Source organism: Condylostylus longicornis, unplaced genomic scaffold (assembly GCF_029603195.1).
Source record: "Condylostylus longicornis isolate FDR11 unplaced genomic scaffold, ASM2960319v2 ptg000145l, whole genome shotgun sequence".
NCBI classification, from domain to species: Eukaryota; Metazoa; Arthropoda; class Insecta; order Diptera; family Dolichopodidae; genus Condylostylus; species Condylostylus longicornis.
The window spans coordinates 207,792-225,379 of NW_026578113.1; the positions used below are offsets into that span (position 1 = coordinate 207,792).

The 17,588-nt window shown below is 24.2% G+C and overlaps 1 protein-coding gene across 1 annotated transcript in view; it reads right to left on the reverse strand.

The window, feature by feature from the left end:
- LOC129615710 (calmodulin-binding transcription activator 1) overlaps positions 1–17,588 on the reverse strand; it is a 145,649-nt gene that overhangs the window by 34,157 nt on the left and 93,904 nt on the right. Inside the window, exon 2 of the mRNA XM_055531069.1 lies at positions 15,887–15,978. Within this exon, the coding sequence (XP_055387044.1) occupies positions 15,887–15,978 (92 nt within the window). The remainder of the gene's footprint in view (positions 1–15,886; positions 15,979–17,588) is intronic.

The following is a 17,588-nucleotide window of genomic DNA, read 5'->3' on the forward strand; positions in this document are numbered from 1 at the left end:
AATTTGAAATTTCTTTTTTTTTTTTATATTTAAAATATTATGCAAGAACAGGATATGTGCCAGCCTTTATAGCATTCAAAAATTGTAAAAAAAAAAGAAAAATTAGAATAAAATAGAAGGTTTGTTAAAAAAAATCATATGATTCAAATAACTTTCAGAATTTTAAAATAGATCTTTTGGCTTGAATCTTCAACTCAACTAATTTTTTTTTTGTTTTTTGTACATACGACACTATTGTAGTAAATAAAACAATTTTTGAAATGCAATTTACATATTAATAAAAATTAAAAAATTTTATTTTTAATTTTTTGTGTTTTTGCATCTTCCACTCCTAGAAGAAGGCAATTTTTTTTTTAAAACTTTATCGTTTAATTTGACATTATGCATGGTATGCATAAAAATAAACGAAAAAGAAAAATAAAACGTTTCAGTCTATTAGAGTTGATTAAAATATACTCCGCACTTTGACAATATAAAAGAAATTGTTTTTGAAATATTTAGAATAGTTGTGTGGTAGTTAGTTGAACCATTTTGTTTAACTAACCCATAAAAACTTTATGGTTATATTGAACCTCATGGAAATATCGGAACTAGTGCATTTATGACATTAAAATTTTTTTAGAGCATATGTGGAGTGTAATTGGACGCATATGTATACAAAATTTAAAATAATCTTTTTAAATTGTATGGCTACCAGGAATCGGTTGTGTTCCAGTAATTAGTTCCAGTAACAATTTCTTGACCGAAATGAAACAATTTTGTAAAATTGTGGTGTTGTTTACTTTATTTGTTTTTGAGTTATCGTGCAATCGGACGGATAGGCATAGCAAGAATATAATGTACATGTCTATACTGGACATGGCTCCTTCAAGTGGTTACAAACTCCGTGTCAATATTAATATGTCGTTCACGAAGGTGTAGGAAATAAAATTATCAGTCATTTTTTCACTTTTATTATAGTTTGGAATCATACGAAATATATTTTAAACATTATACTGGGGTTTCAAGAGCAAAGATGGTGGAAAAATTGAATAGTGAATAGTGCAACCTTAATTTATTCTTACAATTAATTTACAATTTATTAAAAATAATATATGAAAATTTACTAAAATTTAAATTTTCAATTGTTTTCCATTACCAATGAAAATTAATTCAAATAAATTTTTTTATAATAATTTAAAATATTATCATGTTCAAAGTTCTATTGAAAATTTCCATATCATATAAGAAAAATGATAAAATTTTTTTAAATTTTCATCTGAAATTTTTACAATGGGAACATTTAATGTAGCATACATGAAATTATAGTGTGACCTTCAAAATTCTTAGATAAAGAATTGAGAATATTAAGAAAATTCTTAGATTGAAACATTTCTTAGATCTTAAAAAAGAAATTTTAAAATTATATAAAAATTAATTTTCCCTTCCTAAATAATTCTATACGATCAATATTTCTCGCAACTAACAATATTGACTAAAGTTCACCATGGCTCCAATAAATTCATCCTTGAAAAATATTTATTATTTATATATATATGTACATCAAATAAATTGATAAAATATAAACATTAAAATAAGTTAAATTAATATATAGCCATTTTGAATCCATAGGGACTACAATATTAACCTACATAAATAAGAATAAAATAAAAAAAATATCAAAATTCCTAAAAAAGACAAGAATAATAAAAAAAAAAAAATTAAAATATTCGATCACATACAACACATCATCATTCTACACTTTAAAATTCATGACTTTATTACATCAGCCTAACCTCAATCATTGTTTCGTCCTTTTTAATACTCATATTATTTTTCTCCCCTTGTATTTTCTTTAATATTTTGTTTTTTTTTTTTGATTTTAATGAAACCCATTACATAATAAGTCATAAAAGTTTATGCCTTTCCATTATTTTATATCCACTTGCAATTTTATTTATAAAATCCTTATTGTTTTTTTTTGGCTTTTTGTTATTATTGTCTTGTATCCTTTTTGTTGATTTTATTCATAATTTCCTATAAATTTTCAGTTGGTTGTTATCTTCTTTTTTACGTTTGAGTTTTATTTCAATTCCGCCATATAACTGTAAGTATGTATAGTATATAATAATGTCCTTTTTATAGTTACCTATACACGTATGTGCTTTCTCACCCCGTTTTTTTCTTTTTCATATTAGAAAAAGTGTATGAGAAGTGAAATATTTTTTTGATTGCAAAGAGAAAAATTATGAGGTTTGCAAATTTTTCTTTTTTTTTTTTTTTTGGGTTTTGTGTTACCAATCTTACTTTTTTTTATTAAAATCAATTCCTGTCCAAATATGTATCTCAAGTATTATAGAAAGATATTAGAAATACCATAGATTTGTGATTTCATATGAATTCATGAAGTACCTTCGAACAGTTTGAGCAGATTATGTTGAATATGGAGGAAGATTGAATTTTATAGTGTGAAATTAACATTTCTTTTAAAATTATTATAACTTTCCCGGAAATCTTAATTTTGCAGATTTATGTCACCACATCTAGGAATACTTAACATCTACTTTACATTAGTCACAAATGGTAGCGCATGTAAAATATTTCCAAAGATTTGTTTCTAAAAATTTTCATGATTAGAATTAAATATTCTCATCCGATTTTCTATTGTGAAAAGAGATATACGACAACCATATGATGCGAGTAATAGAATATAAAAGAAAACATTTTCCTTTCAAATCTCCTTATTTTACTTCGATGTGAAGAAATCTACTAAAATATTTATAGAAATTTTCAAAAACGGTAAGCATATTTTTCATATTTCCACACATAAGTTTCTATTTTTTTTACACAGTTATTTTTTCTATTTTTTTTTGTTGTATTTTGGGTTTTTCATTCATTCCTTACATTACAGATTTGTGTTTTGTGTATGGCATTCTTTTTGAAATGTTCGCGTTTTATTTATTTAAAATTCAAGCAGTGATTTTGTTGCCTATATATTCATTTTTTCAACATTTTTCAGCTTTTACTATTATAAATATATTAAATTTTAAAAAAAAGGAGAAAGCATTGGAAAGGGCCAATCAATGAGCGTAGATTTTAAGAAGAATATTTTTGCGTATGTTACTGGCACGACACTACGTAAAGTAAATTTAAATAAAAACATTGTTTAAATCTAAAAAATTTCTAAAAACGAATGGAGAATTTTAAATTTTTACAAATAATATTTTATCGAACTCAATCTCAATTAAATATATTGAAATATGTTAGAATTGAAATGATTAAATGAATCCAGTCATATTAAATCTGATTTAACTAAAAAATCGTTGAATCTATCGGAATAAAGCAAAAAATTTCAGCAAATAAAACAATATTTTCAACAATAAATTCTCTTTAAACAAAGTGAATACAGGCATCCTAAATTTTATAAGGACTTTGAAAAATTAAAACTTTAAGAAAGCTCTAATCTAAGTAAGACTTCACATTGCCTTTAAGTAAAACTTCTATGAAGGCTTAAATTTCAAACATCTAATACCAATATTAATCGAATTCGAATTAGTCAAATATCATAATTATCGAATTTTAAATAAATCAAAATTAAATCCAATAGAAAAGAATGTATTTCTCTCTCTTTGACTGTCTTTGTATAAAAAACATGCAAAATAAAAATTACCCTAAAAGTATGCAATTTTTTCATTTAATTCAATAACCTTAATAATTTTTTTAATTTATGTACATTCTAAGCCCATAATGGCCCTGGCAGCCGAGGGTATTGATAATATTATTATAATTTATTATATAATGTTATATAAAATAAATAAATAAATAAATTTACGTACATTTTAATTGCCCTCTTTTGTAAATGAATGCAAATTTTGAGTTCTTAAAGAGAAAATAGATTTAACGAATATTTCTACTAAAAAATCTTCATAGATTTCGAAGATAGAATATCATTTTTTATCATACAATAAAATTTCGGGAACACATTCAATAACTGTTATATTTTATATAGGATTCGCAAATCTATCTAGTATAAATCGAAAAGGAAACACTAGTAGAAAATAAATAGCAAAAAAATAACACTGTCATGTCCTTATTTATTTATGAATGAAGTTTATAGGCATTTTGATATGAGAAAAATAAAAAAGAATACAAGAATAAAAAATATAAAAATCTAAATAAAATAAAAGGATTTTCTATTGAAACTATATAATGTTTATACAAACATGTGTGTGTGTATTTGTACAGTTCTTTTAAATGTGATTTCATTTATTTATTTTTTTTGTTTTTATTACATCGGTTTGGAATACATATTTGTAATTTGTGTTTAAAATATTTAAAAGGAGTAGAAATTTTTATTTTTTTTTTTTTTGTAAATTTTAAAAAAATTTTTTTTTTTTTAATATATTGTCATTTCTCAATATGTCCTTAAGTCTCATATTTCGTTTCTGATTCTTTTTCAAGAATTTTTGTTATATAGGTGTATTGTAAATTTGTTTGTTTTTTTTTTTTCTTGGAGGTTCCCATTTGTCTTTTATTTCCGCTATTATTTTTGTTTTTTTGTTGGTTTTTTTCTATTTCTATTTTATTGGTCGTGATATTTTCAGTTATATGTTATATTCTTTTCATTCTCTATATAAATTTCGGGTATATAAATTTTGGGTATAAAATTCAAATATGTATATATATACATATATATGTATTACAGTCGTATATTCGTTAACATAAAAGCAGTAAATTGTATTTAACCATTGAATATATTATATGACAAAAAACAAAAAGAAAAAAAAATATGTGTAAGTTATAATGTAGAATATATAGAACAAATCACACAAAATCTTATAAAAATCTACTGGGTTATATATACGATATACATGCATTTAAAATAACAGAAGAAAAAAAAATTAAAATATATATGTAAAAGTTAAATAAAAAATGAATAAATATTACTTTACTTTGCACATTTGTAAAAATAAAAAATTTATATTATATTATGGGCATATAATATATAAGTAAGTAAATATATAATATGCATAATGTATATATAAACCTTTCAGAGGTCCTTTTAAGAATATAAATTTACTAACTTTATTTAATATGCCCTTCTTCCTTTTGCTACATTATGACCATGTATATAGGTATAGGTATGTATCATACTTGCCTATATAATAATTTGGTTTAGTTCAAAAGAGAATTTTTTTTATTGATATGATGAGAGTAACATGTATATAAGAGCTTTTTCAGCTTAAAAAATGAAATTGCAAAAAAAAAACAAATTTTTTCTTCTGAAAATTTTCCTATAATCCTATTTCTGCTTTAGAAGGAATTCTGGAAGAAATTAAATTATTAAAAATTATTAAATCTATACATAATATATGTATAGTATGGCAATTCTTTTATGGTTTATAAAATATTTGGGTTGAATTTTTTGTTTCTCAAAATCAAATTATTAAAGTGAATTTGAAATAAGAGAAATGTTATACATATACTTTGAATTGAATTAGATCATTGATCTTAATTTTATTTTAATTTCCGGAATAGGGTATAATGTACAATATAAAGAATTTTGCAAATATATTTGATTTTAATAAATATGGGAGTAGATGCAGATCTGAATAATTAATTGCTATATATACAAGAATTAATTGCAACAAAATTAATGCTAATAATTAAATGTCGAAAAATGGAATGTATAAGAATGGGAAATTAATATTAATTTCAGCCAATATACTGTTCCGAGTTTCAAAATATTAAAAATTGATTTTATTTAAAATTCCTATTAACATTTTTCAACCACTAATCAAATGCCGCCTGTGCAACTCTGATTTTACATAAATTTATAAAAATAAATCCTAAATTTTTTATATTTTTTTTTCAAAACTATTAAATAAGACCTGAATTTTTATTATGTAAGTACAGACTATTCAATTTATTTTTCCTATACAATTTTCAACAATCAAAATTTTATTTTATTTCATTGAACAATTTTGCATATCTCAAAAACTATCTGTTTAATATACTCGTATAGAGAACAACAGCTAAAGTACAAAATCTTATAAATTTTGAAAAAAATAAAGAAATCAAATTATTTATCAATGAAAGGCATACAAAGTCATGAAAAGTGAATTAAATGAAACTGCGAATTGTAAAATATTATTTTAATATTCTTTTGTATACAGGGTGTTCCGCATTAGTTAGAAAATAATGATTCTTTGGTCAAATTCTAGAAAAAAAGTTGGCGGGAAGAAGGGGCTGCAGATATATTCGTTTTTCAACCGCAGGTATCAGATTTTTCCTGCATGTAAATAAATGCTTATAATTTCGGAACAATGTGACATAGAATAACTATTGAGAGATTATTTTACAGGCGATTACTTTCTCTTTATTACCGGTCTCATAATCAACTTGATTTGAAGCACAGTTTTCAAGATAAAGCTTGTCAAAATCAGAATAATTGCTTTATTTTGAAAATGTTTTTAAAAGACTCGAAATTGCTGGTACTTTTTTTTAACAGGATTTAGCTCCAAAAAAAGTATATCGACCCGCTTTTATCTCCCCTGTTTTTTATTGAAATTTGACCAAAAAATCATCTCTAAAATGATTTGCCATCTATGCGAAACACCCTGTATATACAATATAAATTTCAACTTAAGTATTTTGATACCCACATATTCAAAATAGCATAAAATATCAAAAAAAAAAAAAAAACAAGACGGAATCACTTAAAAGTACTAAAAGAATATTTTATGTCAATTTGGAAGAAAAACAAAAAAACCCAGCAAGAACAAGCAATAAAAATTGAAAATTTAAGAACTAGTAACACAACAATTGATTTTTGTTTAAAAAAAAAAAGAAAAACAAATAAGAAAAATATTAAAGGAAATTGTTCATTCAATATTTTCTATAAATGGCTGTATGTAAGGACTGCGCGATATATTTTCGCTCATATTTAAATTTTTTAAACATGTTCCCTTTTTGATATCAATTTGTAAGTGCTTTTATATTATATGGGTATAAAGTACTACAACTATTTTTGATAGCATTCCTTATATTGTAACGTTTCATGTAAAATACCATTACAGGTCCCTTAATTTTCTTCAGCATTTCATATAGTTTTCCTGCTTAATATTGAAATTTTAAAAATTTCATGATAGGAAAACTAGAAGCCAGAATTATATTTTAGTTTCTGGTTAAATCTCAACTAATATTAAAATATTCTAAAATTATTCACAAAATATTTGTATAATTTTTCGGTCCTTCGGATGGCATACTTATTTCGATGTATTCTCTGTGACAAAATCTATTCGTATATGTTATATAAGCTCGTATATAAATTGTAATTGTAAATTTCATTCGATGACATAAAAATGAAATTTCAAAAACCCAAAAAATAACTTTTAAATTTTTTACGATTATGTCGAATCAAATATTCAATTCGATACATGAATTTTTATTATGAAAATTTTCAAATAAAAAAAAAGGGGGAAATATCGATATAAATAAAATATATTTATGCAATATAAAATAAATTCATATTTTTTGAAATTATTTTTATGAATTTTTTTTTTTTTTAATAATAATATTTTGTTTTTATTTAAGAAGGATATTCGTAATTATTACAAAAATGTAATTTGAAAGCCAAATATGAATTTTTTTTTTATGTTTATAGCCTGTTGATTTTTTTTTTTGATCTTTTGTATTTTCATAAATTTCAAGTTCAAACCAATAATTTTGATTAAAAATATTTATGTATCGTATGAGTATGAAATATAGTGTTATACAATATAGTGTTATACAAGTTAAATAAGTAAATGAATGGAATATAAAAATAAAATTGGGAAATTGAAGGACATTTTGAGGAAATCAAGAAAATTTCATATAATGTAGGTAGGATGCAATTTGAAATATTTTGGTATTGTACCAACAATTCGTATGATTTAACTGATTTAATCTACATCTTAATCAAGAAGTAAATCAAAATCCAGCGCTAATGAATATTCAAGTTTTCGATTATAAAATTAAAATTGATATTTTACTAATAATTTCAATAACACCATGTGCATATCTACCTGATTTGAAAATCTATCATTTGTAAAACAATGAAGGGAACTCAATATTTTTAGGATAATTTTAGTATTTAAAGAATAATATATACATGTATATTTAAAATTGATCACTTAAATTTATATTATATACTATTTAACTTCAACGGAGATTGATTAGCCCTTTGAACTGGCCGCGTCTCACTACTAAATAAACCAGTTGCATGTACTCATGCAATTTGTTTGGAATACTGCAAATAAACTAACAGCCATGCAGTCGTATCGAATCTAATATATGTATATATAAAATGAGCAATGAGCACTGCAAAACAGAGGTGTTATCGAAAACTACAAAAAAAAAAACCAAAATTAAAAATTTGGTTTTCTTTCTATTTGATTGCATGCATATACGAGTATATACAAACAGCCTTCAATTCTATGACTAATCTTACATTCAGCATTATAAACTTATAAGAAAGCATAATGTGCAATTTTGTTGCATATTGTTCTTTGCTATATGAAAGGGGCGGAGAAGCCCACTTTTCGGTCACCACATAGGGCGACAAACAAATCCGACCCGCCCCTGCACTTATACTTATTTCTTATATTTCTATGTTTTGACGATTTAAATTTAATTTGATTTCAATTTTCAATTATTTTTATGCAAATTTAAAAATCTTTAAGTTAATTAACTGATTCGGAACACTGATTAAAAAATTTGAAAAAATTCTATTGCAGTGTTGTTAAACAAAAAACATGTTTCATGTTAATTTTTATTTTTATTTTTTTTTTATTTTTGAAAATTAAATAAAATTTAAAAGTTTGATGGACAAAAGTGCAGTACATTATTTGAATTCATTAAGTATGCATCCTTGATTTATATTGAGATCATTCAGATCACGTAAATTTATTTATATAAAAATTAATATTGTTTTTTTTTTTAACCCTTTCATGCTTGAATTTATTTTCTTTAAGAGTTATTTAGTATTAAGCATTTACGATAAAAAAAAATTTTCTTTTTCAATAAGTGCATGAATTCATTTTGTTCTAAAATTTTATAGAGACTAAAGTTACATTTGTCTTCCGGAATCATCTATTCAATATAAAATTTTACCAATTCCATGAGAAAATAAAAGGCTTACTCAGTTTAACATTTTGAAAGCCTGCGTATATTTTACAACTATTCGACTATAAACTCAAAACGGTAGGGAAACAATTTAGAATAAAGAGAGTGTGAAATGAAATGAGAACGTTTCAGTGTATTTGTAAATGTAAATGCTAGGATAAGTTCAGAAAAATTAGAAAATTTACGTATAGAGATTAGGCATATCCAAAAAATTTCAAATATTTCTTGCCTATATTAGGATAGTTCAAAATTTTTTAAATGAAATTCACAAAAAAACAAAATTTTTTTAATTTTTCCAAAAATTAAAGTTTGCTATATTACTTTTACAACCAGCTGTTTTACAGGTTACAAGAAAGCTATTACTTCTTGTAAGTGGAGGTGCAAATCGTAAATTATATTATGTTTTAAAGTTATAAAGCATAAGTAATAATGTGAAGTGTAATAAAATTTTTTGGAATTTCGAACCTTTAACCTCATTTTTTTATTACTACAAAAGAAGGCATTTTTTACCATTCTGTCCCATTTTATTCGTCGGCGGTAACCGAGGTCATCACCACCAGATTTTATTTAAATTTTTTATTTTCCAAAAAATCAAATAGCGATAATAATAACGAGTAGTCTACCTATTTAAAAAAAAAAATTTGCGGTTTTTCTTATCCTTAAAAAAGAAATAGAAAAACAATTTTCTTTTTTTTTTTCTTTTTTAGTGTCACAACAATAATTTTTGGTGTAAATAACCAAAAATATTTACAAAAAAAATTAAAAAAATAATTAAAAATTTATACGAGTACAATAAAAAAAAAACCCGTGCAATACTTTTGTGTAAACTTTAAAACTTTTTTCACTAAAACTGTTAATGAACTGCGGCGAAAAACTTCGTCTTGTATTGTGAGAATACCGAAAAAACAAAATTAAAGCGAGAATTTTTATTTATTTATTTTTATTATGTTAAAAAGGAGAAAATTATAAAAAAAAAAATTTTATTTAACTTTGTGGTTTTCAACCCAAAAATTTTCATTAAACCTCAATATTTTTAAATTATTTGTTAAATTTCCCTTTTTTTTAACATTATCAACTATACAGTTACAAGAAATAAGTCTGGATAATATTCCGTAAACTTGTATCTATGGAATATCTTGTAACACTGCCTATACAATTTCTTTTACAAGAGCTATTTTCAAATTTGAATATGCCCGACAAGTTGAACTTTCTTAATAAGTTGAGATTTTCAAGCTTACAACTGTATTAAGCTTAAGCTAAAATTGCAATATTTTTTTGAAACAGAGTGACAGCAAATTTACAGATAACATAAAAAAAATCAATTTCCAAAAGTTTATTAATTAGATCCTCATTGGCTAATGGGCACATGTCTTTAATTTTAAAGTAGTTTTAATTAATTGTGGTTTTTATTTTCAGATATATTATAGTTTTCTAATATTAATCCTTGCCTATAAGTAAGAAGTTGAAATATTTGTTTTAAGAATAAATGTTTTAGTATAATTGAGATAAAGGGTCAAATTTAACATTTTATTCTCAAAATACTAAGTTTATTCGCCCTAGCATTTTCTTAAATTAAAACCGAACCTTGACCACCAATTTTTAAAAAATTATAAATTTAATCAACGTTTATAATATTACACGAGAGATTCTGAAAAAATTAGAATATAAAAATATTTTTAAGAAAACTTGTGCTGCCTACATATTTATTGGCGATTTCTCATATCGTCCTCTCGTCACAGCAACTCCTACAAAGATTGTTTGCGGGGCGGCCCATTCTCCTTTCTCATATCTAAATAAAGAAAATATTTTTGGAAATGTTTGTTGTTTCAATTAGAAAAAAAAATCGAGTATTGTCTGCCTATAATTAGAAGTCCTTAATGCCATTTCAATTGCATTACAATTGTAAAATATTATAAGACCGTCGAATTTCTTACTTTAATTTTTAAATTTTCTTATTCACAAATTCACAAAATGTTTTTAAACAAAAAAAAATTCTCATATTATTTGTAATTTGTATTTAAATTTGTAACAAGGTTTTTTTGTTGTTGCATTTTTTTATTCTGATTTTATTTGCCAAAAATAAAATCAAAAAAAAAAAGAAGACAAACTTTTAAAAGTCCTTTAAACTTAAACAAAAGTCCTTCTGTTTTTTTTTTTATTTATAGCCAAAAATAAATTTTTTTTTTTATTTTAATATTTCTTTTTATACTTTTATATTTTTAAGTACAAATTGTATAGTTTTATGACATAAATTTTAAAAAATTACATAGGATAACGAGAATAGGTAGAGTTGACCGTCCCAACACAATGATACCCGTACAAATGAATGATTTTAAACAATGTAATGGCAAATTAGAAGTACAAACGGTAATGCAAATTTATAATATTCTTTGAACATACGTTCGTACAAGAATAAAAAAACTTGCAGCCCTAGTGACGAGTGGACATATTATATGTATTTAAATTCAATTGGTACAGCACATCAAATTATTGATTTATTTCAATAAATAACATATTTCTAATTTTCCAAGCTATTGTGTATAATTAACAAGAAATGATCCTTATAATGCTTTACAATAATTATTTTATACATCAATATTTCCAATTAAACCAAATGCCCCATTCTTCAATATTACTAATTCCCTCCAATTCATTGTAAAATTGTTTCCTACTTCAATAACATTTTACGATAATGTTTTTATCTTCAACCCTTTTTTTATATTATCAGAAATTAATTGTTATCGTACTTAATTTCAACTATATAATTAAATATTGCAAAATATTAAGGTAATCATGTAATGAAAATTCAATTTAAATTTTGTTATACTCAATAAATAAATGTGAATAGAAGAAAATTGTAAACTAAATTAGTTTCAGTGGTTAACAAGTTTTGAAAGACAAAAACCCAAAAAAAAAAATAATAATAAATTGTATTTTATTTATTTTTTTTTTTCTTTTCTCGTTACTACACCCGAAAATTTGTTGCTTTCCTTCTTTGATTATGCAGCAGATTGCATGCATAAATGTCAAATAAATTTATTTTCCAAAGTGTAAAAGAAAAAACAAAGAAATCCAAACTCTAGTCTCTACAATACTTGTTAAGTTGGAAAGAACAAAAAAAAAACGAGAATAACCAAAACGAAAACAACACCAAGACCCAACAAAAGAGTACCGAAACAGAGCTATAACAACCTTAAATGAATATTTAAGAACACCATATTATACCAAATATAAAAATTACTTAGGATTAACAATACAAAGTCAACCATTGTAGTCCTTTATCACTTCTTAAGTCAATTTCCCTTTCCTTTCTCTTTTTTTTCGTTTGTTGGGTTTCTCGTTGTCGTTTATTGTGTGTGCCCAGTCTGTTTTTACAAATTTTTTTCATGTTTTTGTTTCAAAATTTTTTTTATTTTTAACCTTTTTTTTTTGTTTTGTTTGGAGCTGTTTTTTTTTTTATGTATATTGCGATTCTAAGGACATTTATGGCAAAAAACACAAAAAAAAAGTAATGAAAACAAAAAATAATACTCTCATTCGTGAGAAGTTAATAAAAAACGAACTCAGCTATTTTAATATTTTTTTCTTCCTGTATTTTATTTAAGGATTTTTTTTTATATATATGGTCCTTTAGAATTCGAGACATACGAGAAACTATTAATTCGACAAATGCAAGAACCAATGTAAAAAACGGGGAATATAAACAAATTGCATATTTGAATAAATTGGAAAAAATAAAAAATTTTTGAATAAAGTTAATTTAAGACTACATACTGCACAAGCTGTGCTAGTGGACCTGAAATAAGTCTAAAGGTACTCTTTAAAAATTTTAATGACATCCGAGGTGATTATTATCAAAACAAAAAAGATAACAGCACTAATCCGCACACAATATAATCAAATTAATCAAAAGCGTATATCTTGTGTATAGCTAATGTAGTCAGTGTGATTTTTTTTAAAAAAGAAACTCTATTTTCTAATCCACTATACTTGTGTGTTAATCTTAAACTGACATAGTTCTTTTAAAAGGCAAACCGATTTAGGAACAAATTGAAAAATTTCAGTTAAAAACCAACAGCTTTAATAAAAAACACCTACAAAATTAAGAGTACAAAAGACAATGTAACTCAAATTCTCATATTAGAAAATGAAAACAGAATACATGATTTTTGGTTCAAAGGATATTTTATAGCAACAATTTGTATATTCCAGCTTAGCAATGAATTCTATATTATAAATTATATTCTATTGTACAAGACTAGAAGGGAAAGATATCAGTTTACAAAGGCTACAAGTGCATAAAAAGAAAATATTACAAAAAAAATTTTTAAAACAAAAAGTTCAAATAACGAAAAAACAACAAAAGAGTTCAAGACCTAAGGCTATCAAAAATATACATGCATAAATTTCTAAGTATAAATTTTGCATACACATTTTTGTTTTTTTATTTTCTTCTATATTGTTATAGATAACCGGCTGACATTCAAGATTGTCAACTTGTCGTAAATCATTTTCTCATTTAACAAGTGTCCATTCTTTCTGACCAAAGATTACTTTTATGCCATTTCTTGGAATAAAAAAATAATTTGTGTTTATTTTTTTTTTCTATATTAAAATTATGGTCTTTCATGTTTTTAGCAAATTATTTATGGGGGCGGGGGTGTCTGTTTTCTATATACATTACTAAATACCATTGTATAGAGTCTCATAAGTTAATATGTGTAGACACAGTGTTAACGGCTCAACTGTTTCCGAATTACGGAGACTTAAGTCGGCTCTTCTTTTTAGCTTTTCATTAGGTATTATTCCTTTCCTGTGTGACATAGACGCATGGTTAAATTTGATTTCGAAATTTCAGAAAAATGATTTCCAAAGGAATATCTCTCTATAATCTTTCCAAATTTCAGACACACAAGACCAGTAATTAATGTTCGAAAATTTTGAATTCTTAACTTTTATGTTTAATTTTCTGGTGATGCAAAATTGTAGCTTTCTTTCGCACATTTGCCATTTTTATGAACTGACTTTAATTTTGGTATGTCAATCATTTTCCGGTTCCTACATGCTACGGTTTGGGAGCTATTAAGGAAAACTAATTATTAATCACAGTTATTTAAAAAAAAACTGCACTAACCGTTTAAAATAGAGTTCCTCTTCTGTTATGCAAATATTCAACTAACGAACTTAGATTCTTGAGGGTTTGCGTAAATTGAGGGCACGGGAAGATAAATGTGTTATCTTTAATAGATACTGGGAATCTGTTGAAATGGAGAGATTGTCTCCGAACAAAACATTTATACTTTCACTTGAGGATACACATAATATGTATGCATGTATGTGTAACAGCATAACAACACATTTGGAAAGCACAAGCTCTGTAGGATTGTACATAGTTTTGGCATGCTTATAGTAATACAACATTATACCTTATACTGTGTCTATACTTTGTTATGAAAGGAAACAATAGTGTAAAATATTATTTTGTATAAACAATTACAATAACGTAAGTAATCACGTAAATATTTTAATAAAATTATGTGATTTACTTAATAGGGAATTTAATTCAATAAATTTATTATAAAATTAATTAGTTAATTAAGAAAATTATTTTCAATCCAAGGTAAGGTCTCACTGTTTCGAAATTTTCTAATATCTACTACGTCTACATAAATTAACTTATTTCTAATTATACTTAGCCATAGTAATTTCTATCGTGAATTAAATTTGCAATACAATACAATTTTTAAATTCAATTTAGACAAAATAAAATCATAATTTTACTTAAAGCCAAAGATTAAGACAAGAGGAAGAGTATTTATTGAAACTCTACAAAGTAAAAAATAGAAAATCTTGTAAAATCTTTAATAAATTTACGAAAATTATTTACGATCTGGTTTTTTTTTTTTTGCTTTTTGAAAATTTGATTTATTTGACAAAAAAAAAATTTTAAAAATCAAAAGTTTTCAATCAAGTTTGTTGGTCTTAAACTTTTAGAATTATGAATAAAAAGATTTTTTCATAACACCTTCCGAGTTAACACCGCCGTCCCGTAATCATATTCAATATTAAATTTTGAAAGAAAAAATTAGAAACTTTTAAAAAATTTTCAAAAAAACTTTCGTCCCCCCCGTTAATTTATTATAACTTTTTTCTTTGAAAATATTCTGGTGTTTTTTCCCTCACCTACTCTTTATATAAGTACATAATATGTAGCTTTATATATGTAGCCCTTTGACAAACTTTTTCTGTCACTTATAATAACGATATTAGAGTTACGATATTAGAGTTTAAGATATCTTTTATGATTTTTTTTCTCACTTCTAGGTACCACAACCCGGATTCTTTTTTCATCTTATTACGTAGATATGTACGAAATTTTCATCCTTTTACAAGTTTAGAAGTTCATGATGATAATAAGTTCCTTCCTTTTCCTTCTCTTTTATTCTGTTGATAAAATTTATGAAAAATTTTCTTTCTATGAGTTTAAGGTATAGGAGCACTAGTAATAATTTTATTTGTGCATAATAATATATAATATTACAAGTACTTGTATGTATATAATATGTATAATAATAAAGTTAATGGATCAACTAAATTTAGGGACAGATTTTCACATCAAATATTTTTCAGTACAAAATGGCTAGGTAAGAGTTAAAGAGTAAACTTTTTCTTTAATATTTATGAATATTTTTTCTTCTTTTTGTAAGGATATAAGAGAAAAATTTATTATAAAGAACCTTACCTCATTGGTATTCCAACGATGACGTTGCGTGGGAAAATGGTCAGCACGTGGTAAGCTTTCTAAATTATCTGGAAGTTTTATTGGTTCACCATCTGTAACAAATATAATAATAATGAGTAAGAAAATAGAATTTTCTCTTAATGAAATATAAAAATTATTATATTATTAAATGTAAAATAGAAAATTATAATAAATTAAAAAAAATGAAATAAGTAAATTGCATTATCTTACACTTGCAATCTACTCATATACATGGACAGAGTATTTTAAAGATTATTCAAGATTTTTAAATAAACATTACCATAGATATTAAAATAGATCATAGAAATGATTGATTATTGACTGAAAATTATTTCATTATATTTCAGGATTTGTGATAACCGTAAGAAAATTATTGATGCCATTTTGTATAACAGTTCTATAAAAAAACTACATGGAATATGATTACTGGTATACGATTGTTTTATATAAAAGCAAATACCAAAAATTAAGACAACCATTCAATGAACGGTGACATTTTAAAGATATTGAAAATTTTTATTAAAATTGCAAGTGTAAAATGATTCAAAGTTACTTAAATGTCAGATTTGTCAAATGTCAAATGATAGATGTCAAATGCCAAACGAGAAATCCTAAATCTCTATATTTAAATATAAGCCTAAAAAGTTAAGGAACCAATTGGACGAATGGTGATATTTAAACTAATAAGATTATATTGAAAATTTTTATTAAAATGTCAAATGTCAAGTGAGTCTTAAGTCTCAAATGTCAAATATTAAGTATCGAATATCTATATTCAAATACAAGCCAAAAAAAAATAAAGTGATATTTGAAATTTACTTGATATTCATACGAGGCAATAAAGTTAAAAAAATTTATAAAATCATAATGACATTTGACACTTGTCAATTATTGCAAATCTATAAGTGAATTTACATTATATTTAAGAATTGCTCATAAAACTAACTTTACATACAATATTTAAATTTAAACAAAATATATTCCTGGAAATCTTAAATAATTTTCCACCCTTTACATATGACACAGCAAATTAAAAAAAAAAAAATAATTTCATTGTAAAAAAAAATAAAAAAAGAAAGAAGAAATCAGCAACAGGACGCCAAAAAATTTATCTATAGACAAAGAAAATAAACAAGTACATTGTATGTACATACACTTGAAAGAAAAAATGATTTTATAAGATTTGTGCAATTTGCCGGTTCCTCTTTCTCTATTAAAACACTAAAATTAATTCGAAAATAAGAGGAGAAACAAAAAAAAGAGTCACTGAAAGATAAAGTTTATAAATCAAATAATAGTAGCTTTCCAGCCGAGAGATATGATGTGAATCACATTTGTATTTGTATACATTTTTGTTTTCTGTTTTTATTGTTTTTGTTTTCCTTTTTTTTTTAATAAAAATAACTCTTAGCTAAATTTATTGTTTTTGCCAGTTGTTCTTTTTTTTTTTACCACATCATATAAGAATTTTATCTATGATTTAAAATTATTTTAGTTTATTGTGAATGTGTATAGAATGTATAGATAAAGTATAGAATTACATCTACAATTCGTGCATACTTTTAGGATTTGATGTTTATAATATACAAAATTCATGAATTAAGAGTTGCTTAAAACACTTGCTTTATAAATTTCAATGCTGCTATTGGAATGCCTGCTATTACATGAAAAATTTGTAATT